Genomic DNA, 26,431 nt, shown 5'->3' with positions numbered 1-26,431 from the left:
GTCTGCTTCTCTGGAAATATTCAAAGCCCACCTGGATGTGATCCTGTGCAATGTTCTCTAGGTGGCCCTGGTTGGCAGGGCGATGGAATAGATGATCGCCAGAAGTGTCTTCTTACCTCAGCCATTCTGTCATTCCGTGTGATTCTGTGATATCTCTTATATCCACAGACAGCAAGAGAAATGCTGGAAAAAGAAGTCCTCAAGCTGTAACCACTGTTTTCTCTCCATGACTGACCCTTGTGTGCATTTTCTTAAGAGCTCTGCAGGTATGGTATATTCACAGTATATTCACAGTATATAAGGTGTGTTTCTTCCATTAGCCTTAGCCAGTACTTGACATACAGACCTCTATTAAAAGCAAAGATAATCCCAGGAGAAATTTCCTGACTTCTTGTTCATTTCCTCCTTCCAAGTTCTTCACACATCTCTTTGAATTTCACTGCTTTAAATTAAAGACTCATTAAGAGACCTGTCCTAGGAAGGTGTCACTCTTTAGTGTATCCATCTGGCATTTTATGGAAGATAGGGATTGGGTTGATAATCAAGTCACTCCAGCTGCAGTCCTTGTTGCCTGGCTGATCATGCTGCGACAGTTTCCCCAAATTATACAACAGAAGTAAAATTCACTGGCCTTTGTGAAGAGCTTTGGTCTTAGTAAAGGAAAGGAGCTGTTTAAGTACAAAGTGTTAATTATTATTACCAACAGGCTGTAACTAATAGTAACCATTTAGCTGGGAGATATGGAAACAGGTATGCAGTTAATTGGTTTACAGTAGATTTAGCTGAGGTCTGATGGTTACACTGCAGACAATCCATCATTGTTGTAAGCAGCATGAAGTTATGCCCAGCCTCAATTATTGTAAGTCTCCCTTTGTGATCTTGTGCTAATATCCCAAGACATGTCACCAGTGAGCATTTGAGCAAAATCTCTAGAAGAATGTGGAACAAATCTGTAAATCTCTTTCTGAAATGCCCTGCCAAAAAACATAATAAAGTCTTGCATGTCAGGAAGGAAACATTAAAAACATTAATTAAGAAATAAACTCTTCTGAAAATCAAATGGGAATGAGTGAGGACAGCCAGATGGGGATCAAATAAAATTCCAGTGGAAGAGCCTTTCCAGATTTCCAGTCTTAGAGAGCATGGTCACTGACATGTTTCCTTTAAAACTCAGGCCCCTGTCCTGCGGTGTGGGCAGGCACCCACAGCACTGCCCGCAGTAATGGACCAGTGCTCCCAAGGCCTGGAGCAGACCAATCCCCGCAGTCTGGATTCGGTGATCTGCTCTGGCTACCACTTGTGACAACACCCTGGAGAAGATATCTAGTGAGAGGGAGAGCTCAGCTCCTGGGGAAGAAATTGCTGATCCTTGAGAGGCAGCTAGAGCAGCAAAGATTTTTTTGCTGATAAACCACCGATGGAGAAGCCCTCCCTTCCCCACTTCCCATCTCAACCGCTGTCATTTAATTTGCAAAAGCTTGTCCCTGTCCCTATCAGCATTTATTTAAGTACATCTCTGCTGCGCCTGAGTGATTTATCTAAACATCGGCAGCTACTGTAAGTGATGGAACAGCAAAGCAGTGGCAGAGGAAGGAGTGGAGAGGTTGAAATGTGACTCCCCTCTTGTGAAATCAAGCACAGGTGACTGTTCCGAGCAACTCCAGTGTATTTACATCAGTCACAGGCAGAGAGAAAAAAAGAAGGCATTTCAGAGCCTGCTCAGACATTTGAGACCATTTAATTAATCAAATTAAAATATTTCCCCTTGGAGGACTATACATGCATGTATACACATGTGCATGCATTGCTGCTTCACTTTACACGTTTGCTCCCCATCCCTGGGTGGTGATTTTAATACATCAGGGCTTGGGAGCGGGTCTTAGGGCTTTGAGCTGATGGTAATCAGATGTGTGCGTGAGTGTAAAAGTTGGAATAAGTCCTCCTGGAGTGCGTGTGTGCGCTGTGCATGTCAGAGAGAGGCAGCGAGCAGCCAATCGCTCAAGGAACACACGCGGGGCGTCCTGATGGGGTGGCTGCAGGAGGAGTGTGATGCACAAGCGGCCAAGTGAGAGCGAGCAGAGAGAGAGCGAGCGGGAGAGGAGCGAGCTGCGACTTCCACAGAGGCAGCCGGGAGGAATCACCAGCCGGGATTTGCTCCTCTCTCTCTCCCTCTCTCTCTGACTTCAATTCAGCTCCTCCCCCGTGTGGTTGTGGCTTTCCCTTCCATCAAAAGCCTGATCAGCAACGCCAGTCTTGAGGAAAAAAAAAAAAAAAAAAAGAAAAAAAAAAAAGAAAGAAAAAGAAAAAAAAAAAAGAGAGAAGGAAAAAAAAAAGAGAGAGAGAGAAAAAGAAAAAAGTACAAAAGAAGAAAAAGAAAACAAGAAAAAAAAATCAGGGAGAAGAAAACAGTCTCCCTCCCCCCTGGCTGCATCAAACACAGCAGAGTCTGAAACTTTATGGAGTTCTTGCTGTGTTTACCCCGCGGTGGGTAAATCAGCAGCACCCTGCTCGCTCGCTCCTTCCTGCTCTTTCTCCCTCGCACTCATCAGCAGTCAGCAGCGATGGAAAAAGTTGCTGGCTGGTACCCAGCCTGGCACGTTGCTCTCCTGTACTGGACATGGCTTTTCCTCTTCACTTTTGGCTTTACCGGTGCAGAAATAACTTGCAGATCCTGCCATTCCCAGGTGAAGCCGCAGCATCAACATCCGCAGCAGGGATTACTAATGCATTTGAGGACCGACAGAGGAGAAAAGGAGCAGAGGAGGTTCCCGGAGGAGAAGGGAGGTGAGAGAGGGCAAGGGGCCGGGATGGATGCGGAGGATGCCGGGCTGCAAGCGCCCTTCGACCCTGTCCTCTCGGGGGCCAAAATCAGCGGCTGGGAGACCCGGACCTTGACGAGGGAGCCCGAGAAAGTGGCCGGGGAGAGCCGGCCCGGAGAGGCGGCGGCTCCTGCGGGGGACCATCGCCGCCGGGGCCGGGGTTCGGGCCGGCGGCGGCGGGGCCGCAGCCCCCGGGGCACCGCGGGGCCAGGCGGAGCCGCGGGGAGGGAGCCGGGGGGCTCCGGCGCCGCCCGCTTCGGGCTGGAGGAGCTGCGGCTGGGCAGCACCACCTTCGCCCTCACCGGCGACTCGGCGCACAACCAAGCCATGGTGCACTGGTCCGGCCACAACAGCAGCGTGAGTACCGGCTCGGCGGGGCTGGGGGTGGCGGGGCTGGGTTTTGACTTGTTTCCCACCCCCATCCCTTCTTTTGTTTTCTTTTTATCTTTTTTTTTTATTATTTATTTTTTTGTTTTTTTTTTTCTTTTTCCGGGTGGGGTGGGATGGAGGAAGAGGAGGAGGGGGCTGCTGGGTTTTTCTTCTTTAGGGGGGATTTTGCTCAGTTCCCGGGCGCCGCGGATTGGCTTCGCTTAGCAGTGTGCAGTGGGGCAGAAGTGCCTCAAAAGGACCATTCTTCTGGAGCAAAAAACTTTCCGCCGCCCGCCCGCTGAGCACAGCCCCCTCCAACCCCCTTCTCCATCACCCTGGAGGCAGAGAGGGATAAACCACTACTACCACCCACGGCGGGGAGGGGAAAGGCCGGTCTGGGGGCGGGGGGCATCCCTTGCACCCCACCTGCACCCCAGGGTAACCCCTGCTAGGAGCTAGGGAGGCTCTGATGGGAGGGAAGGGGGCCTGGGAAAACTCCTGCTGCTGCTGCTCCCCTTCCTCCTGGCCCTTGGGCCCATGTCAGCCCAGGGCTTGGCCCCATGCCGTGCTGGTGGTGAGATGTTGGCTGGCTCAGGACTTCATCTCCGAGGTGCCTCCGTGCAGGGATCAAAAATGTTTTTTCACCCCTTGTCACCAAGGTGTTAAAATGAGGCAGTTCTTGTCTCCTCCCTGTGACCCGGACCTTTCTCACGAGTAGTGACAGAACAGCTCTGACATGAGCCAAGCAGAATGAAATCAGGCAGAGAAATAGGGGACAGGTTTCCAGGCTGGAGCAATAGTCGTGGCGTCAAAGTTACCAAGTTAACTTGAGCCCTGTGGCTCTCCAGCCTGTTTTGTGGAGGTAACCTGGAGCCATTGGGCTGGGGCTTGGGTTAAGCAGGGCGAGTTGCCTGGCTTGCTTTCTGCCTGCCCTTAACTCTGCTCCTGGGCTAGCAGAAGCAGGGGGATCCAGCAGCCTGAATGCTCCAACTACTGTCACAGCTTCTGCAAGACAGCAAGCAGAATGCTAATAAGAGGGACAGGGATGCCAGCGTGACTTCTTGTTGGCCCATACAACTTCCTGGGAGAAAGGGGAACTTGGGCTCCTCTCCTCTGGGGTGTCTGCAGCTATAAAGCCAGATTTCTGGCTGCCTGGCACAAGCCCTTTGCCTGCCTTTCAGCTTTTAGTACTGGGAGTCTGATAACATTTAGAAATAAGTCTGATCATTATGAATTCTTGTTGGTGTAGATTGTATTAAGGCATAACAGTCACCCCATTTAGAATTAACATGGACGTCATAAGCACCTCACTGTGGGGTTCAGACCTAGTTAATTGAGACGTGGTTTTATGGGCTCATCAGGAGCTTTTTAATCAGTTAATTGACAGAGGAATACTTGTTATCTCCATTTTGAAGGACTTTCCCCTTTCTTCCCAGCTCAGCTAGCCTCTCTCTTACATAGTCGTGGTAACAGAAATTGCCTTGTAGGAACTCTGGTCTTTTCATACAGATTGAATTGAGGCTGACACTGGTTTAAAGAGACCCATTTGCTAAGAAAAAGCTGCTGATATAAAAACTCACACAGCAAGCATCAATTTTCCTGCTCTTTTAATACAAGGATGTTTCATACCTACATTTATCAAGGCATTGTTATTATTTGTGCTTTTTATTATACATGTGCCTAGGCACACACATATATATATATATAAAAGTATGTATGTTTCTGCCCTCTGTGGTAGTATGAACTATTAATACTAAGGATGGATTTACTTGCTGAGTGTGTTGGTGTAGAAATGTTTCCAGGGAGCTGTAGGGAAATGTGCTGCTGCTGTCCTGCCCAAAGAGCCCTGGGTGGTAGTGTGTTTGGGGAGGTCACACTCCCACCTTGCTGCTGGGCACCCTGGCAGCACTGTGCTAGCTTGTGCTGTGGCTGCACCCCCATCACAGCACTTAATGAAGCTGGGCCCAGCAGGAGCTGGATGCACGACAGGTTTATCTGTGCTCAGCTGAAGCAACAGTGTTAGCTCAGTAGGTATTCAACGTGGCGCTGACCCAGGGTGTCTGCAGGGAGCTTTGGGGCACTCATCTGTGAAGGAGCTGGGAGCAGGAGGTAGGTTAGGATGAAGTGTTTCCTTTCGTGTGCAACGTGTATAATCCTGCCTGTACGGGGGTGGCAGAGGATCCCGTGGTAATGTTTGCAAGGGATGCTGTGTAACCCCAGCGCCCTGGCCGCACTCCAGCAGCAGTAGCTGCCAGCTTCCTGCCTGTGTTTCCCCACCATGGCAGGTGGATGCAGCACACCTCATTTTCATTCTAATGGGCTCTGCATGTGCTGCTGTTAAACAGCTTTTGCCTTTCACCCAGGCATAGGGGCACTATGGAGATGATCATAGTTTGCAGCATCTGTGTGAGTAACAGAAAAAGCCAAAACAAAAGGCAAAACCATCTGAGCTCCCTTTAGATGAAAAAAGCTTGAAAATTAAAGCACTGCCACCACTAATCTACTTAGTTGTTTTTTTTTTTTTTTTTTTTTTTTAAGTATTATTATTATTATTAATTTTTATTTTTAATATACCTGATTCTGCCATCCTCAATCTGGTTCCCTGTATCCATATTTTGGTGGTGCTTTGGATACAATTGCAGTGCTTCTGATGGAGGGGAAAGGACCCCTGAAAACATCCCTGACTGCTGTAAGAGATTGCATTTACCACTTCTCTGGGGCCAGGCTGTGGTGTACCATCTCACCAATGGCATCCTGCTCTGAGGCTGGACTTGCTGTATGCTTGGCCACAGGTGCAGCAAAGGAAATAAGTAGTGGTCTGAGGCATCCACACATAAGTCCATTGACATAAATAGTCTTACCCCAGAAATCCTTTGGGGCCCATCAGTGACTGTAGGTACTCCCCAGACAGCTCACCCTCCAGCACAATATCCATGCTGTCCACCTGACAGCAGTGCTTGAAACAGCATGCAGTTTTGTGAGGAAAATGCTTTGGCACGGTGGAGACCCCAGGTCTTTGGCAGTGTCTAGCTCACACCTGAAGGGACACACTTCAGGTGCACCCTGGTCCCTCCTGTCTGTCTTGGCTCGTTCACCAGTGCTCTCAATATATGCTCTCCAGAGGACAGCACAGGTGTAGGGAAACTGGATTGTCAGAAGACTGATGAGAATGAAGCTGGGAATGTATCCAGTGTTGTACAAAAATGCAAACAGTCCTCAGGCTTTCTCTGACTCCAGTGGAGGTGAGACCACACAGGCCAGCTGGCATGGTCTGGCATCTCCACAGACCTGAACTCTTTCAGCCTGCAAAACAGAATAGAGTGGCTGCAGATAAATTGGGTGCTGGAAATAGTCTTTAGCTTGTACTAAGTCCCAGACTGTCTGGGAATGATCCAGGAGGGTGTTAACTGGCCCATGTTAGTACCATTGCTTAATTTACTTACATCTTAAAAGTCTTTCTACTAGCCTCCATAAAAATCGGAGTATTAGACACTATCAGATAAAACCTTCTTCAAACATCAGCTACAAGACACACAAGTGAGATCTCCCGGCTACTTGCACCTCTGAGGAATTTCATCATCATTGTGGAAGCTGGCAGGTTTCCTAGCTCGCAGAGATATCAAGCGTGCTTCCTGATCTGGTATATCCAAACACTGTAGATTTGAATTCCCCATAGCCCCCTTAATGCTGTGCTACAGAGTAGGAGAAAACAGCTAGCAGAAATTTCTGTGTGGAGCTGAAAGAGATTTGATTTTAACAGAGAAGCAACTCTCAAGGAAACATCCATTATGATCTTTTGGGATAGAGATGCTTCTCAGAGCTTCTAAGAAACCAAGACTGCTTTTGTCCTAGGCTGGCTCAGAGTGAGATTAGTGCCTTACTTATTCATTTGAAATGTACCCTGGAGAAAGAGCAAAAAAATGGAGGTCATAAAGTAAGAGAATACGAGGAGGAGCCTTGATGCTACAGCTTGTGCTATAATGTGGTTCTGTGAAGGAAAGCAGCATGGGCTTCTCATTCCCTTTACAAGGCAGTCTACTGTTGCCTTGCTCTGGAGAGAATTTGCCCTCCTGGGCTGGACTCTGGTTTAGATCTCTAAGTGGCAAAGAATGTGAGAATGTGTCCTGCTGTATGCCTAGGGTTTGGCTTTTGCATAGTCACCCAGCACTTACCTTCTGTAGCCTTGGATATCTTTAAGTAGTAGTTTCAAACTTCTGTGTTTTACGTTGCTGGAAGGGTAGGGCTGAGCTTCTCTTAGGACTTCCATAGCAGAAGATCCTCAACAGGCTGTTGGAGATGGGGAATGGACCAGATGCAAAGTAACCTGACAAGGCAATTTTTATATTCCATCCATAGTAGGAAATCAATATGACTGATGGGTCCAGTGCAGCATGAAGCCTGCAAGGTCGTTGTTGTTGTCATGTGATTACTCTATAAAGCAGGGGAAGAGTTAAGTCTCCTATGCGAAAGCTTTTAGACAAGACAAAACTCTACATTAGGTATTACTTGCAAAATTTTACTTGATGTTGTTGGTAGGACAAACTGATCACAGGTAAAACAATAATAATGCTTCTATATATTTCTAATGCACTATATTTGTTCCCGTGCAAAGTCATTGTGAATAACCTGATGTTGCTTTCATTTGAAACATTCAAACCTATTTATAAATTAAGAACTTAAGGAACAGTACAGGGCTGTAGCAGATATTGCATCCTACTGCCCTAAACTGATCAAACTGTGTCATATAAACAGTTGGGTTTCCTTCCCTCCTATTGCTTTCCTCCTTTCTGGATGGCTGTTCCAATTCTAATTCTTCTGGTTGTTGGAAACTTCCCTCTGATTTCTATTCTAATATTGCCATTGGGCATTTTAGATATGGTTTCTTTTTTTTCTTTTTTTTTTTTTTTTTCTTTTTCATTTGTCTTTGTGCTTTTTAATTAAAGCTATTTTCCCTTCCTGGCACTTACGCCCCCTGGAATTATTTTACAGGCAGTGCTTGTATTCCTTTTCAGCCTCTAGTTTGCTAAATCAAGCAAGCACTGCTCTTTCTTTATCTGCTTGTAAGACAGATTGTGGAAAATGAACTGTGAATTTCTAGGAGTCAGGTTCCCCAGAGCTTGAATTTGAATCAGATTTTTGCTTTTGATGAAGAGAATTCCATGTGGATGATAATGAATGTATTCACTTTTACCAGTGAGACAGAAAAGGACAGTAAAGGCATGGCAAAATTATCTGTGAATGCCAGCATTCCTCTGCTCTGACCAGAATGTGGAATCGATCAAAATGTCACTTCTCACTCTGAGACTTCTTTGCTCAGCTGCTGTGCTCATGCATCTGGCTGTAGTTAGTGCTCTCTCCTTCTCTTGCTGGCAGAGCTGTGGCTCCAATGTGAAATTACCAGAGATAGATGAAGAACCTGCCAACATTGTCCTGCCAGTGACCAGCATTATGTTGTATAACACCACAATAGCCCATTGCTCCCTTCCACCCGTAGTGATTGCATTATTATAAAGGAGGAGTTTTAAGGAAATTAATACAAGTGTGGAGCCCAGATCCAGCTGAGTGGTGAAACCCATGGTGAGGAATGACCCTGTTGTCAGCCACTTTGCATTTAGATTGGTTCCTAAGGTGTGGGAAACAGGTCCCCCCCAAAAAAGATTCATTTAAGTAGGATGCCTGCATTAAAATGCTTCAGTGAAATATAATGTGTATTTCTTATATATTACAACAATATATAATAGTATTAGCAGTATAATGCACCAGATGCTGAGAGGCTTTCAGGCTAATCTCTTGCTGGAGCTAATGAGACTATATTTAGGAAGAGATGAGTAAAAGTGGGGAAACAAACATTAGGATTTAAACTGGAAAGAATCAGGTCAAATTAAAGTATTATTAAAAGTCCCATGTTTCAAACTGTGTTTCTCTATCAATCATAAAATAATTTATATCCATTCAAAAATATGAAGCCTCCTTTAAAAAGAAAACACAAACCCTCAGTAAGAGGAAACACCAAAAAAATTCACTGTAACTTTAAACTGGGCTTTTATTTTTTCAGCTTTTTTTTTTTTTTTTTTTTTTTTAATTGGGGAAAAATACACCAATAGCCAAAGTATTTCTTTCTTCTATGTTGCAATCCATCTCTAGGTATATTTCTTGACTGTATAAGACGTAGGCTTTTCATATACAGAAAATGAAATAAAATACGTGGGAAATGGTAGCCACGCTTCAAGAGAAAGCAGTGGGTGAAAGAGAATTTGTGAGAACTAGAAGAAAAGCTTGTCGTTGTCTGAATCTGGTCTCTGTAAAAGTGTTTGAGCGATGGTGAGGAGTTTCCACCCAGACTGACAAGTGGGATATGCAAATCCCATCATGAGGGAAGATTAAGGAGAATAATGGAAGAGCTCTGACAGTTGCAGCTGGCATTCATGCAATATCAAGAGGCTATAAACTGTATAAAGCAATGAGGTTATAGTTTTCAATCTTCCTAATAATGTACTTTATAATAGAAAAGGGTTTTCTTCCTTTCTTCCCATTTTTGAATAAGTATTATTTTTTTTATTATTTCTCTGACCTGGCAATCATGATAAGGTCTAACCAGAGGGGGAAGCAAGGAAGCCAGAAGTCATCATCTCATTCTGGGGAGTTAGGGACCTTGCTGACCCATTCTGCTGTAATGCAGCTTTACATATGAAGGGCTACTTAGGCCTTGGACAGTCTTGCATCCAGTAAGTAGGAAGTTTCTTAATATGCCAGACTGAACACAACTCTCATGTGCACAGCTCCAGTGAGTTGAGTGAAATGGCCCCATCAAATACCTTTCCCTCCGGAAAATGCTGTAGCTTGGACTGAACATTTCAAAGGTTCATACTAATTTCTTTTTTTTTTTTTTTCTTTTTTCTCCAAAGCTCCTGATAAACAGCAAAAATATTGAAAAAAAATATAGCTTTTTTTTTTTTTATTGTCTTGTTTCCGGGAAGCATTTTAAATTTTTTATTCGATGTTTAAAAATGATCCAGCGATATAAAAAGTCTTGGTTTTGTCCCACACAGAGGCATTTAGTGACATTTGTGATGACCTAGCCTCTAGCTGCTGCTACACAGAACAAGGGTGTCCTGTGGGTCCTGCATCCTACCTGATCCCCAGTTCTGGGAGTTGTAGAACATCACAAATTACCATATTTTCCTTTATTTGAAAAACTGATATTATCCTAAAACATGTTTGTGCTGGATGCTGTTCATCCAGACCAAGGCTACGTGCAAGTTTTCATTTTATATGAGGAGAAAAAAAACACAGACTGACACAAGGCACTTCTTTTCTCTCCGTTTTTTCATATCTGGCCAGCAAACCAAAAAATCAATGACTCCCGCAGCTCTAATTGACATTTCTATGTTAAATTAAAATGTGCCTTGATTCCAATTCAAATGGCAGCATTGGGTGATAGACTAATTATTTTGGAATTTTAAATGCGTGTTAAAGTTGATGCAGTAAAATGATTTTTGTGCCATTTGCATTTTTTGGCTGTCCATCTTAAATCAAACAACAGTGAACATGAGAGCCCTTAATCTCTAATTCTCAGTGCTGGTAACACAATAACACTTTTACTTGGTATCGCACTTTCTCTCCTTTGGGAACATAAAAGGAAAGTACTTTGAGAAGGAACAAGATATTTTAGGATATGTCCTAAAACATGATTCTTTTAGAGGCTCTCCAAGAACTTAATTTAGCCTCACATCATGTTCTTAAATAAGGGATTGATGTTCTTCCATGATAACACAACAGGACTCAAAGCTGCCTCTGAACTTTTCCCCTTCGCGCTGCCATGCCAGGGACATGCCAAGGGCAGGTTTGGGCTGAGCTGTTGCTGACATGGGGTGAGCAGGGAGGAGCTGAGGAAAGAGGTAGAGATTTAGGTGTGTAGTGGGGAGAAGGTGGGAATAGGTAGACCTATTTCTGCTGCCATAGAGGGATGTCAGTGCCAAAGTTCAGCTGTGGGCAAAACCCCACTCTGTGAGCAGCTTGCACTGGGGCAGGGTCTCCTGTGCTGTGGTGAGGGGCAGAAACATTTCTGTAGGGGCAGAAAGATGAAGGAAGTCACAGATTGTGTGAATTTTCTTTTCCTTGAAGGAAAACTCAGAGCGAGCCCAAATGTAACACCTCAAGCAAGCAATGGAATGGTGGGACTGACCCATGTTGTGTTGCTGGGCAATGTGGTGATGAACCTCAAGGCAGGATGAGGAGAATGCAAAGACCACATAAGACAGCAAATTACAGGATAACAGCAAACCTCACCTGCTTTTATCCCCGAAGATGAAGTCCTCAAAAATGATGATGATGACTATTTATTTATTTATTTATTTAGCCACATAATATTGCATTCCCTAATGCAGAAGCAGAAAAACAAGACAGATACTCTTGGACCAGCCGAGCTGGCAGAAATACCAAAGTCATAAAGATATGGCTGGTGCTTGGAGAGGGCAGCTGAAATGCATTTATCAAAGTGGTTTGCAGACTACCAACAAGAGTAATAGTCCAGTGCCCTGTGTATCACTCCTTAGCAGACCTCATAACCTAAGAGCCCATCTGTGGAGTCTTTCATGCTTTGTGGAGATATATTAAATCAAGAGATGAAGGAAGAGATGGAAGGCAATGATTTGCAGTTGTCATTTCAAGGCAAGCATTTTCCCAAGACATGAAAAAGCTGAGGATTTTGGGTGGAAAGTGACAACACATGAGAAGCTCTTAAAGTAAAGGTACAGCATTGGGTCTCCACTCAGTGTCAATGCTCACATCCTATTTGTATTGCCACTTTAGCTGGTGATTATTGAAAGATAACAGTGCCATGAGCTCTTGAAGATCTTTCACAGGCAGCCCTTCGGTAGGAAGTGAAAAGCTGTTTTCAAAAATCTTGGATTATTTAGATAACCCAACAGAGACATCCTATTTCTTTCCCCAAATGTTTCTCTTCCTCCTGTTTCTTCTCAACTCCCTCACTACATTCAAAGTTGAGAAAATAATTCAAGATAAATATTTTATGTAACAAATAACAAATCTCTTCATAAATTGTCCCTGCTCAATGTGTGTGTGTGTGAAGTATTCTTGAAATTCCTGACTCAAAAAGCAGATGGAAATTCCATGGCAATGTGGGACTGGACCTCATTTAGTCATTTGGAATAGTCTTTGCATTGAATATTTTCATTTCACATCTAAGGTGTATTTTCAGTATCTGAAAGAGGTCATATGGTCCCTTTCTTTCTGTATGTGTGACTGGGTCAGTATAAACCTTTATGAACAGCTATAATAATATAATTCCCTCCCCTGGCCAAGAATGTGGCCTATACCTCTTACTGAATGGTTTCTGAAAAATTCTACTGCATCTTCAAATGAATATTCAGGGACTTTATTTTTGAAGAACTTACCAATGCATAAGTGTAAATATTTTTCTGGGGTAAAAATCATACTTATTGTGAAACTCAAGCTTTATGTGCCAGAGAATATGAACTGAAAATTTAATTTGCTTTCTGTTGAATTTTAACTCATGTTTCCAAGAAAAAAAGAAAAGTTAGTTTTCTGTAGACAAAAAAGCTTCAAATTAATCATTATTGGAAACAAAATCAAACTATTGAAATGATTATCTGCAAATCAAAGTTAGGGCTTACTTTGATTACATGAAACAATAGATTTTTTTATTGGAGAGGCTAAACAGGTTAGAAAAAGTACATCAGCAAAACAGCAGATGCATTAACCTTAACACCAGAAAATATAGGTCTGTGGTGAAATATCCCTAGTTAGAGGAGTTTGGGGGATAATTATTCCTTGAGCTGTTTTTTGTTTTTTGGATAAGGATCACACCATGGGAAGGGACTGCACTACACCTCCTCCACTTCATTTGTGTGTGTTTCCACATCTCCCTAGATACATTAAGGGGGACGGAGGCTGGGCTAGAGATACGAAGAATATAGATCTATGTTTAGCTTGGATCCAGTGACTTAGCATCTCTACAGAAGAGCCACTGAAATTTAGTAATAACTACCTAGGCTATTGTAACCCAAAGAAGGTTTGATGCAGATCTGCAGTGCTGGTACAGCTGGTTCTCCTTTTGTCTTCATTTAAATGACAAAGGACTGTTTAATTGTACAGCTTCTGAAAAACAACATGAAACAAAACTAACCAAAGCATTCTTGAGCTCATCTTTTGGATGGAAAACTCCCACGTTCAGTGTGGCCTTCCATTTTATTGTCAGTTTTTATAAATTACCATTTTTTTTTTTCAAAAACCTTGAAAAACTCCTCATCCTTCCCACCCCCCCCCAAAAAAAAGCAAAAAAAAAAAAAAAAACCACCACAAAAAAACAAACATATTTTAAAGTCATTCGATGCAACAAAAGTGGCTGATTCCAGCAGTCTCTAACCACAGGCTGTGCCCTTGGCTTTGAGCCCAGCAGGGCCCTGCTATCCCACCTGCAATGGAGGAAGCTGGGTTTTGGACACGAGTGGGAGCTGGAGCAGGGAGCCCAGCTCTGCGTTAATGTTCTGTGGGCTGGGGTCCTGCCATCTCTTCCTCCTCCACCACAACTCTGGGTTCTGAAATCACTGAAATCCCTGTTATCTTCATCATGCTGCAGGCTGGGATCTGTCAGATAGGCTCAGCAGCTCCCAAGCTTCCCTCCCATGGGAACAAGAGTTCTTCTTCTTCCTCCCTGCAAACCCCACAGTGCTTTGTCCTCCTCCTCCTCCTCTCCAGCCACCCACAGCCCTGCCTGTTGATGCTGTTGCCTGGAGACCTGCCTGTGATGGACAGCTCAGAGGGAAGCGATGATTAAACAACCTGAGCTGCCATCTGAAAGCAGCGATCGTTATTGTAATGTGACAAGTGGTGACAGTTGAGACAGCAACACATTCGGAGTGAGATTCCTTATAAAAAAAAAAAATAAATAAATAAACACACAAGGAAAGTGCTGCACACACCTGTGTGTAGGCGTGCGAGTTCTGATGCTTTCTCTTGATGCAGAAGGACAAGGGGTGGCACGTGCTTCTTCTTTTTAATGAAAAATGAACATAACCCTAATAATTTTCCTGATGAACAGTCCAGCTCACTAGCCAACACAGCTTGCATTGACAGTGTCAAACATCTGGTGGGCCAAGGCAGCAATTAAATGGGGATGCTGCAGCTGCAAGTGTTAACGAGGGGTGGATCTGCACAGCATCATTGTCCTCTGAGCTGCAGAGAGGCCATCAGCCCCTTGCTGACTGCCAGCAGGAATATCCTATGTAGAGAGAGCAATAAGTTGACGGTTGGGCATGAAGCTGGTGGTATTGCTGCATCAACCTGATGTGTCTCCTCCTGTCTTCCTGTCGGATGAGGTTCAAGGGTGAGTTCAGCATGGATAGGAAATGGATGTGGCTGTATTAAAATAGAGGTTAGTTCAGGGGATTGTGCATCACATCTTCCAGCATCAACTGGGACACTCCTGCCTTGTTAGCTTTCTTTCACATCCAGGTTACATTTCATGTTAAGAGCCCTAGCTTTGTTTCAGAGAAAATCTGAAATTTCTCCTAGTTTTACTTGTCTCAAATTCTATACCATCTTCTCTGTTGGTGCTGCTTGTGATTAAGTAGGTGCACTTTACCGCCTATTAGTGAAGGATTCTCAGGTTGGCAAAGATTATTTTTTTTCTCTTTGATTTGTGTAATCTGCCAGCACTTTCTGATATAGATGAATGAAAAGTGTTATAGAAGTGTATTGTCATGGCTGCTGAACAGGGACTGGGCCATCTGGGCTTGTGTAGAGGACCACAGATTAACATTCAAATGCCACAGCTTTTTGGAGAAATGCAATCTGAAAGAATTCTTGCAGAGGAAACTTGAAAACATGACCAGATGTCCTGGTAAACCAGGACACTAAGAAGAAAATGTTCACTACTAGTTGGGAAACCTTAAGAAGGACTTGAACTTGGAGGATTAAAACTACTTTTGTGGGGAGGAGTGGGGAGCAGTGCTTGAAAGAAGGTAGTTCTGCAAACATTGGCTAGGAGCTCTCTGGATTTAGTCATTAAAGTTTCCTTAAGACCCAGGTCCCAGTCTCTATTTTTACCCTTTTAGGGAAGTGTTCCTAGAAAGAATATTGTTTCCTTCTTTCCCCAGCTCCCTTTGATTTTTCTCCTTCTCATGTAGCACAGCATTAGCTGGATTTGCCCTGAACTGGGATTGCAATAAACTACTAAAATAGCTAAGGAGCTGCTGGAAAAAAAAAAACAAAACACATCTGAGATGTGGAAAAATTCAGCATCCCCACACTACAGCTATGTGAACCAATTTTGCTACCCTTCTTTTTTATTTATTTATTATTTATTTATTTATTTACATATTTTTAAAGAAAAATCCTCTCTCTCTCTCTCTCTTTTTTTTCCCCCTTGTTTTTAAGTGTAACGGGCTAGAGGACTTAGCTGTTGTCACTGTTCAAAACTCAGTGTAATGCTAATGCTTACCTTCGTGACTTTCCTGTGCATACATTATGTAGATACTCACAAGATTCAGTGGAGCAAATAACATATTCATGCTGATGGTTTGTCTGATTTGTGAATAAATTTGGAGAGAGGATATGAATGTTCTCGATGCTCCCCACTTGCTTCTCAGTCTCCCCTTAGTTTTATTCCAAATTGGAACTGATAATACTTCTTCTGTTCTGTCCTCCTTGGGTACTGGTATCTTTCAGCCCTCCTCAGGGAAATGGCACGGTCTTGACAAGATCATTACATATGTATTTTCACCACAAAGAACAACAGTGGGGGCAAGGTACAGCTTCAGTGCAGGTAAACATTGCCATTCTCTAAAAGCAGATTTATTTAAAGATATTCTGATGTTTCTTTGAACTTTTTAAGTGATGTTAAGTGTAGTGAGTATTTCTAGGAAATGTTTTGCTCTGGATTATCTGCCTATGCTTTGATGGTTGTTCATGTCCTTTAAAAATTGCTGTCAATGCCTGTGTTTAGTACAGCAGCACTGATTTTCTTCAATGTTATTCAAGTTCTTAAGGTAGATCTATAAGTAAGGCATCTGATTGATGGCTTTAAAGGGAAATAAGAAAACAAAACCCAAACTGCTTTACAGAGATCCTTCCAAAAAAAGCTAGGAAATCACCTGTGCTCCTGTCAGCCTGAAAGAGAATGAAACATGCACACACAAACACAAAAAGAAAATAATTTCATCTTCTGCTCTGTCCTTTCCATATCTCCATTACACCTGGCACCATCTCAAAATAAAAGAGCTGAGAAAGAATGTTAAGTCTGTGTCTGTGCTCCTTTTCTGCTCACGTATATCACTTTCTCTCAGACGAAGCCAAGAGTTGTTTTGTGGCAAACAGAAGGAGAATCCATCTCTACTCCTTTCTAAAGCTGAGCTATTGAAATACCCAGCTGAAAGAGTCCTTTCTGGGAATGTTTGACACGGTAGAATTTGGTAAGAAACAAACCTTTATGAACAAGTAGAGGAGAGACATACCTTGAGAAATTTTATGAGGAGCAGAGAATATAGTACAAAAGAAACAGCATCTCATTATGAAATGTTACTTGGGAAACCTGTATTTAATCCTCCATAGAGAAAGCTTTTTGTTTAAATAAGAGCATACTATATCATTCAACATATGGTGATCTTTGCTGAAGAGAGTTCAGAGGAAAGGAAAGATGTCTATAATTTGGTGGTCCTTCTTAAATATTTAGAATTGTATGGTTGACATCTGAACTTGGATGATACGATATAAATAAAATTTTAACCCCTTAGTAAATTTCTCTTTCTAATAAGATACTCAGATTGTCCGCAAATACAAATCACATTATGCAGTAGCAGTGCTAGAAAATACTTCATGGTAGAAATACCTGATATAATGAAGTATGAGAATTGAATGCAATAACATCAGTCCTTCATAATAAGGACAAAAGAATATAGGCAGATGACATACACTTTTAAACATTCACCTTCTGTCTTGAGTTTACAAAGGACAGATGATGTCAGTAAAGTGAAAACACCACTGAAACACATAGAGCATTAAACGCAAGTACTAGAGCCACTTGGGCAAAGAATGTCAACAGAAGAAAAAGAAAATATAGAAATGAGAAAATATTGTCAAAATCAGACAATTTCTTGGAGGTATGTCATTTTCAGTGACATTTGCAACACTAAAATATCAACCAAAATTGCCTGCATTATGGTAGTGTCAAAAACTGTACTGAGAAACATTCCCAGTTGATTTGCACTTTGGCACGAAGATTATGACAAAATATCAATGCTATGTCACGGACACATCTTTTATAGTGAATCTATAAGAATACATGGAGTATACGGGACACTATGTGATAATTAACCTCATTCCCTGGAGGTGTAAAAGTTCTTTGCTCCTCTTTATTCTTCCAGCTTTCCTTCCTGGAATGCACTTCTCCCCACTGGAGAGATTTTCTTTGCAGCTGTCTTCTTTTTTGTGCGTCTCCTTAGTTGCATGGTGGATGTCACTAGAGGATTTTTGCTGATGGTAACGAGTTCTTTGGGCAGAGGTTACTTCATTGAGGTGAGTAGACAGTAGTAACAAAGGCGATACAACCTTTTACTTTCTATGACAGTACTTGTAAGGTACGTTCTGTTATCAAAAGGAAGTGACTTGGTGCTACTGATTAACAGCTGAAACAGGCTTATTGCTATTCATTTTCATGGGAAATTTCATTGTCTTCTTGCTTGGGACAGAAACCAGACACCATCCCATCTGAATCCCTTACAGAATAGAAAATCATAGAATCATAGAATGGCTTGGGTTGGAAGGGACCTTGAAAATCGTCTAATTCCATCCCCCCTGCCATAGACAGCAATGCCATCCACTAACGAGATCAGATTGGTGAAAGACCCATCCAACCTGGCCTTGAACACCTCCAGGGATGGGCCACCCACAACTTCTTTTGTCAACATGTTCCAGTGCCTCACTACCCTTACAATGAGTAAATCTACCTTATAAGGAGTCCTTCTCCATTCTTTTTATAAGACCCCTGTAAGTATTGAAAAGCCACCATGAGGTTTCCCCAGATCCTTCTTTTCTCCAGGCTGAACATCCCCAGCTCTCTCAGCCTCTCTTTGTAGGAGAGGTGCTCCAGCTCTCTGATCATCTTCATAGCCCTCCTCTGTAACTGTTCTAACAACCCCACATCTTGTGCTGGGGGCTCCAAACCTGGATGCAGCACTCCAGGTGGGGCCTCACAAAGGCAGAGTAGAGGGGGGACAATCCCCTCCCTCCACCTGCTGGTAACCCCTCTTTTGAGGCAGCCCAGGATGCAGTTGGCCTTCTGGGCTGCAAGCGTGCACTGCTGGCACATGTTGAACCTTTCACCCATCAGAACCCCCAAGTCCTTCTCTGCAGGGCTGCTCTCAATGAGTTCTTCTCCCAGTCTGTAATCCTGTCTGGAATTGCTCCAACCCAGGAGCAGTAGCTTGCAATTGTTACAAGCAAGCCAGCAAGCAAGCAAGCAAACAAACAAACAAGCAAAAAAAAAAAACACTATCCCCAGCTACAGAGGCTTATCCATTAGGCTACTCACAAAAAGCTGGATGCTGACACATTCAGACAGAGAATGTAGCTTGAAAGGTGTTTTTTAGAAGAATTGCAACATTTTCCACTTCCTGTAAAATGATCCTCATTGGCTGTTACACTGTTAGAGGGAAGGTAACTTTAATATCATTGCTTTTTGTTCCTAACACAGACTCAAGTTTACTCAGGATGGAAAGTCAAAAATGTGGCAGCTCAGTGCAGCTTAGCTAGCTGAAAACTCAAGGGAAGAATAGATTGCAAGGGAAATATCTGAAGATTCAAAGAGCTGATTTTCACTCTTCTGACCCCTTTCACTGCTGAGCAGATTGACAACTGAGATCCTAAGGAATGTGGCTTACACCCAAACAGGAGCCCTCCTAAAGGTGTTAATCATTGACCTTGTTTTTCCATGCAGAACAAAGAGATGTCATCTCCCTGATAACTACAAATCCTGTACAATAATCCTTTTACAGCACTGAAATGCTGTAAAGACAAATATTTGATTCTTGTCTCAAAGAACTGACAGTGTCACAGTTAGCCATGATCTGGGAGGCAGCTGTAGCCACTCCACTGCAGACTTACAAGGAATGCTCTGGATGGATTTACACAGAAGTTGGCTAATTTGATTGCAGTTGTGCAGGAGGTATATGGTAACTGGTTGTTCCTCAAATGTATGAACAGGCAACAAGAAGCAGTAGGAATGTAAGGTTTACAAACACATTGATTAATTGATCCTTTGACCCATAGTTTTTTTTTGTTGTTTGTTTGTTTGTTTGTTTTGTTTTGTTTTGTTTTGATTTAACTAATAATTTTCTAAAATGGAAATAATAAAAAGAGAATACAAACAGGAACAAACACTCAAGGTAATGGGCACTGGTGGTGGGGCATGATAAGAAGCACCTGAAGTTCAGGAGGCTCAGCTGGCTGCAATTCTCTGCCTTGCCAAGTGGAAGGAATAAGTGATTTAGGAAAGGAAGAGATAAGAGGAGGTGAAGCACAAGGGTAAGAGTGTTTTTTTTTTTTGTGTGTGTGTGTATTTTTATATATATATATATATATAATTTATATATATATATATATATTTTTTTTTTCATGAGACTGTATGAAATTTTAAGTTGTCTAATGAAGAAAAAACTTTCTAGTAATTTAGTGAAGAAGCTGATTTGTAGTTGTTGTCAGTAAGTTTTGAAGAAACTGATTGGAATTAAAGAGTTGAGTGACCAAAACAACTGAGGAAAATGCTGTCTGAAGTGTTTCAAACCAGTCAGGAGATGCTAAGGAAGGAATATGTCCTAAGCAGGTAGGAAGCCTCTGTTGTGGGGAGTGGTAACTGGAGAATGAGAGAAAGCTTGGCTAAATTTTGGGTGAGGTTGGGAAGGTGGTGTGCGAAGATGTTGCTTGGAAAGCTTGTGGAATTGAGTAGCAAAGTGAAATTGCTGATATAGCAGAAACACATGATAGTGTTGGGAAGTCAGGGTGGAGGAAAAATATTCTTGAGAAGTGTAAGAGCAGAAAAGGAAGAGACAATGCAGAGGCTGAGAACTGAGGTAATTTAATTGGAGTGATTATTATTTTTTTTTTTTTCTGGGGGGGGAAGGGTTAGTTTCAGAATTGTCTGACAAGATATTTTAAGGGTGAAAGAACCCTTCGCTAGTCAAGATGCTTATATTTTAATTTATTTCAAAAAGAAGAACCTGAACTTCTGAGGACTATGGATTTTCTGTTGGGGATCTTGAACTTAAATGCTATGGAAGTATGGGCTGGTAACAAAGACAAAAAGAGGAAAAGAAACAGGTTTATAGTAAAGAAACCTGGTTATGCATTGATAAGTTCCATGTTGCTTGTGAAACTCAGCCCAAGTTGCTGAATTGGAAAGAGATAGATTGCCAGATATCAACGTTGACTGACAAAATTAATAGCTGGGAGACATACACAGTTGCTGGAGGGTGGGACATAAATGCAGGAGTTTACCTAGAACTAGTTTTCTGTGCTGCAAGCCCTCCTGCATGTGCTGTGCAATTTGTTCTCAGCATCTTGGAATGAAAGTCATCTCTCACTCTGCCACCACCTGTGGAGGTTTGACATGAGCTAGCAAGCAAGTTGCCTGATGCATCTGTTTTAACTGTATTTCAGTGCTTAGAGTTTTAACTATAATACGTGAACAAGGCCCTCATAAAAGACATACGTAATTACACACATATTGGTATGGAGACATTTTGCCAGAAGAGATGTATTTTATTTGCTTTCTTGAATTTGGCAGGGGATGGCCTTACTCTTTGTAGTGGTACAAGTTCTTGTAGCTCAGAAATGAATGAAATAAGTGAGACTACAAAAGGCTGTAGCCTGGTGACTTCTTATTATTTAGAAGGATGGTATAAACAAAACGGAAGGCCTTTAGTCCCTCCTGTATCTTTGTGGAAAAGCTATTAGGAACAAGGGATTCCCCAGGTCTCAGTGGGGAGTTTTGATGGTTCATTTTTGCCTTTTGAGCATGTAGCCTTGAAAGTGAGCTCTCCTACAGCAGTGATGAAATCACAGTGGAATATTTGCTGCTCAACCTGGACTTGAGACTGAGAACCCAGGTACAGGAGGTTGTAACTCATCAGTTGATGAGTAGCAATGTCATAAGCACTCTTGGCTTGAAGCAGACCTGAAGTAACTGTATATACCTTAACTTGTGCTGAGAGGCATTTAAATACTCTTCAAAGGTGAGGAGCCCTCATGTGGACAGTTGTCACAGACCAGTTTATGTGTGGAAGCTCCTTCAGTGGTCATAGTGTGAGATACTTCATTTAAATGCTCAGATTTTCCAGTTGAAGTTTTCACAAGTCTGCCTACAGAAGTTTGTGTTAAGATACTGATACTTGTGCCTTTTTTTTTTTTTAAGTTGTTGTTGGCAGCATGTAACAAAGGGTTGATTTTAAATGTGTTGGTATCTTATAAAAGCAAAAAGAGTCAGCTTCTAGCACCTGATACCCAACAGCATCTCATCTCAAGGGAACTGGCAGTTTCTGGCTTCACCAGAAATCATAACCCTCCTTACCCTCCTTATCAACTGCTGATTTTCTCTGGTTTCTCTGAGAGGTGGTTTCTTCCATTCCCATTGACTTTTTTTTTTTTTTCCAGTATTCCACCCCATTCATCTGTGTAACTTCTCTAACTTGTGAAAGTGAAATACAGCTTGGCTTGTTTCCCTTGAGGATCTGCCAATGCCCAAATTAACCCACAAATATCTTCTTTCTAGCCAATGTTTTGGCAGGAAACCTTCTGTCTTCATACTGCATATTGCCTTCTGGAGAGTAGAATGGACAGATCTCGCATTACTGTTCATAGTTCATTTTAGATTCTTAAATATGAATTTTCAGGTTAAAAGGTTTTTTTCACATCTCGTACAATAGAAACTATTCAAAATTAAACAAAACACTAAACAAAAAAACTGTACCTAGATGATTTTTTTTTTAAGTGGATCTTTACGGGGGACGCATTTGGCTCACTCTGGTTTAGTGTAGTCAAGTCTTCAGCACGTTCCAGTGCTTTGAAAGTCAGCATGCATGGTTGCTTGGTGTATGATAAGATAATGATGGACAGGTGATAGCTTCTAAGCCGACCCTTTTTCTTGTTACACCAGCACCACCTGCCTTAGTGCCACAAGACAAAAGGTATCAACATCCCATGCAGAAGACTGACAAATCTCTTCTTAGAAGGTGAACGAGATGAAGCTGCCAGTCTAGCATAGTTAAAAAACAGCAGTTGCATGAGCCAAAGTGTTGTGTGCTCAGTGGCGCAACTACTCTAAATACCTCAGCTGTAATAATCATTTGTCTGCTTATAGCTGATCTACTGGGAAAGCTTATGGTATAGAGCTGTGCTCTGTAGATATAGCAGGAAGTATTAGCTACACTGCCAACATAAGCTCTAGGACTGACCTGTAACACATTTTCAGAAACAAATTGATTTGGCTTTTATTTCTTTTCTGGATATTGAGATTCTAAAATTTCAACTACTATTTGCCATTGGAAAGATGAGTATGAGAAGATCTATTTTTTTTTTTGTAATTCTGACCATGTTGGAATAAAGGGACCATCTTGATGGAAGTCTGGGATGCTGTATTAAGGTGCCAGGCTTCTTTTAGTCATCCTATTCAGGTTAGAAACTGACTTCTTAAAGACAAGAGTTGGAAATTTTCCTGCATTTTAATCCAATTCAGCATTCCTAGTCTTCTTAAACGAATCTGAACTGTTTGCTTTTGAGTAGAAAAACATTTCAAAATGTGTGGGAGAAGTGCTTATTCCCGGGTCAGTCCTAGCCTCCTAGTTCAAACCTACTATCAAAGTGAAATGCTTTAGCAATCTTATTATGCAAAAGTGGGATGCCAAGAGAACCAGGCAGAAGTCTTGAGAAGACTCTTCCAGTTGTTTCTGCTGCTAAATAACATTGCTCCTGGTGAGTGTATAAGCAGAATGCAGGTCTGTTTGTAAAGCTGCAGCTAGCTGCAACCTGCTGTTGACACCACTTCTGTTCCCTTGCACAGAAGGTAAATTGTAGCCAGGATGAAATATTTTGCTAATTAAAAAACATTAAATGATCTCCATCTACCTTCTCCCCAATGTACAATGCAATTGAATTATCATTAGAGCTTGTACAAAACCTTTGATAACAATGGAGCTATTTGTATTAAATTCAGCCTTAGTTTTCTTATTCCACCAAGTCCCATCATTGTGTTGGTTGTACTTTGAAGTCATAGCAAGCTTCCCTCTACTACTATTCGCCAGATTTATTTCATCCCCAACACATAGCTCCTAAATTCTTGTTAAATTTGTTTCTGAGCAAAAAGACTAAAGCCAGTCTCTCCTAAATGAAAGACATGAGACAGTTATGGTTGCATTCATTTATTTGTATCTATTTTCTGTATCTAGAGAGCTATTATGCATGCAGTACTAGAAAATAATAATACTAATAAAAAACAATAATTCTCCCTAGGTTTGCTGTCAATAGCAACAGTCTAAAGAGAACTCAAGCCTGGAGAGAGTGTGATATTGTGATGTTTCTGTTCTTCTGCTAAACTTTAATGTTGGTTCTGTTTTGTGTTTTTTTTTTTTTTTTTTTTTGGATGCAAAAGTACATTGAAGAGATGGAGAGCAGGATGGAAGGGACCTGCTCAGTCCATGAAGCCAGGTCTCTTTGTGGCATGAATAGGATCATTCCATTCTTCCTCATATGTTTTCAATAGGGATATACCAATGTTCAAACCAGTGTGATTTAGAGAGCTGCTTTGAAGGTGTGGTACTTCGTGGGAGCTCTACCTCCTCTTGGCCCTCCTGTCTTCTCTTTCCTCTAAAAAACCCTTTCCTGGATCATGGACTTCTACAACAGCTGAAGTTTTAGCTCTCAGTCTTAAAGTGGGGCTGGAACAGGTGTTCAAGAGCTTAGAGAGAAGTTTGACTGAACTTGGTGTGTGAAAGTGTTTGTAAAGCTGCTGTAGGTTTCCCTGTAATGCTGGGGAGTGTGGATTATGCTGTAGGATGGTACTACTGCCTCTATTCCTTCCAGATATCACAGATTTTACTAGCTTCCAAGAGCTGACCTTCTTCTAAGAAGAAATTAAGTCTTGTTGCTGGTACTGAGAATTAGATCATGGTCAGCACTAGTAATGAACTTCATGTTTGTCTAGGCTAGGTGGTTGGCCTGTTTCAGAAAGATTTTTTTTTTCCAACATAGATGAATAAAAACCTACAGAATCCTACGTTCAGTGCAAAGTCTGGTTATTTGAAACCACTACCTCTGTATTATCCTCTTCTGAAAACTGTGTGCGGAAGAGCTGGGCAGGTGGAATTAGTTTTTCTCTGATAAAAGCAGATTAATTTTAACACTGGCTAAAATTGCATCCATTTTTTCTTAGTAAATGAACCATAAGACACATTGTCAGAAGTGAGCCTTCCATAATGACTGTGGTTAATATTTTAGAGCTATTTTCTCTGTGGATCAGAGCTTAGACTCAAGCATGTGAAAATCAGCAATATGTGCTCTACATTAGCTTGATTTCTACTCATTTGCAGTTCAACAGTATTTTTCCCTTCCCCCATGCTAATTTCAAAATACTTCTGAGTTTTGGTCAGACAACAAGAGTTTTGAATCTGATTTCATCCCTAGGTATATTCATGCTTATTTTGGGAGAGCTGCCTTTTAGGCAGAAGAAAGGTAAGACAGTTTATGAGTTTGTGGGTCCAAGCTGAGGCTTGGGATATCTCAATTCAACTATCCTCTTTGTTGCAGAGCTCCCGAGTGCTCCCCAGAAAATTTCTGTGCCTTGTGGTGACTCAGTTTCCTGATTTGTAGCATCTGTGTTTAAATCCTAGTCCTGCTTCCCATGGGATCCTTGAATTTAAATCTCTTCAAAGCCTGCAGTGCACTGAAAGACTTTGCTGATAAGACCTGAAGGTGAAGAGAGGAAGATCTCATAGTACTCAATGGCAAAGTATCTGTTCTATTTATATGTAACTTTTTCCAAAGACTCATTTTAGATGTTACTTCTACTCCCTTGATTTTTTCCTCTAAGCATGACAGTCTGCTTGAATAGAGCTCAGCAAGAAGCATTAATTTTAACTCATTGAGCTGTCCATTGAACTAGATAAGGCCTAATTTCTGCAGCAGGTATTTCCATAAAGTTCATATAAGTGATTGCTCCCACTGTCTTGACCTGTTGTCTTTCCTTGCTGGTGCAAACAAAGGATGAGGCTTGTGAACAAAAGAAAAGGTAGGACTGTGTTGTTTTTAAGGGGTGGTTGAGATTTCCATGCAACTGTGCCTTTGGATTGTTGTGGCTAGATAAGTTCTAGAGCCTGAGCATTGCCTGTGGGAGGGAGAGGAGCTGATTGAACATAACTCTTCCACAGATATTTCTCTTTAGATGTAGATTTTGTGGTGTATTTAATAAAGAAGCATCCTTACTTGCTGAAGGACAGCTAGTTGGGTTTTGCAAATACAAATTCCTGTGGTGCAATACCAAGGTGTGTATTCTGACTGTCTGGATCTACTGGGCTTTGCTTTTTCCTTTACATTTCCAACATACTACATGGTTCATTAGTTTTTCATTTCCCCCATCCAGTCCAAGGAATATCAGGATGAGCTACGAAGTGCTGAATGTATTCTTATTGGGTAGGGAAGACCCAGGGTCTGTATATCTCAAGATTATATCCTTTTCTTAAACAGGCACCAGGTGAGGGATGATTTTGTCATCCCCCTGTGCATTTTCAGTAAGGATGGATGACACCAAAGGGATTTGGCCAAAGGCTACTAGCCCTGCTTTGCCTGGAGAAAATTTGAATGACTAAATGCAGCCTCTAGTTTCTACGTGCTTCATAGTGATATGTTTTGCCTGGATCTTTCTCACTTTCCTGAAGGAAAATACTACACTTCAGGCCTTGGCATCTCTACTATTAAAACCTCATCTGTGTTTGACAGCTGGGGCTTCCCATTACTTTCTTCTCTTAATACATAAACCAGAGCAACCAAGTAAAGTATACAGTTCTTAAAAACGACTTGACCTTGCCATTCTTCCTTAACATCTGCTTCAGCACTGTACAGGGTCTGGAACAACTGAATTAGCCCTTGTTGCTGAAACAGATGTAGCTGAGAAATTACAGCAGGAGTATTAAAGTTGTAAGACAACCACTTGGCAATAT

General features: G+C 42.0%; 1 protein-coding gene across 1 annotated transcript in view; it reads left to right on the top strand.

The window, feature by feature from the left end:
• Positions 1-2,561: 2,561 nt before the first annotated feature.
• Positions 2,562-26,431, top strand: part of LOC311211165 (VPS10 domain-containing receptor SorCS1-like) — a gene marked incomplete at both ends in the record, with an annotated part of 286,853 nt that continues 262,983 nt past the window's right edge. Inside the window, one exon of the mRNA XM_084289719.1 lies at positions 2,562-3,176. Within this exon, the coding sequence (XP_084145845.1) occupies positions 2,562-3,176 (615 nt within the window). The remainder of the gene's footprint in view (positions 3,177-26,431) is intronic.

This window comes from Netta rufina (genome assembly GCF_964035555.1).
Source record: "Netta rufina genome assembly, chromosome: 7".
Taxonomy (NCBI): Eukaryota; Metazoa; Chordata; class Aves; order Anseriformes; family Anatidae; genus Netta; species Netta rufina.
Note: the sequence above shows the minus strand (reverse complement) of the source record. Positions and strands in the feature narration are given on the sequence as shown.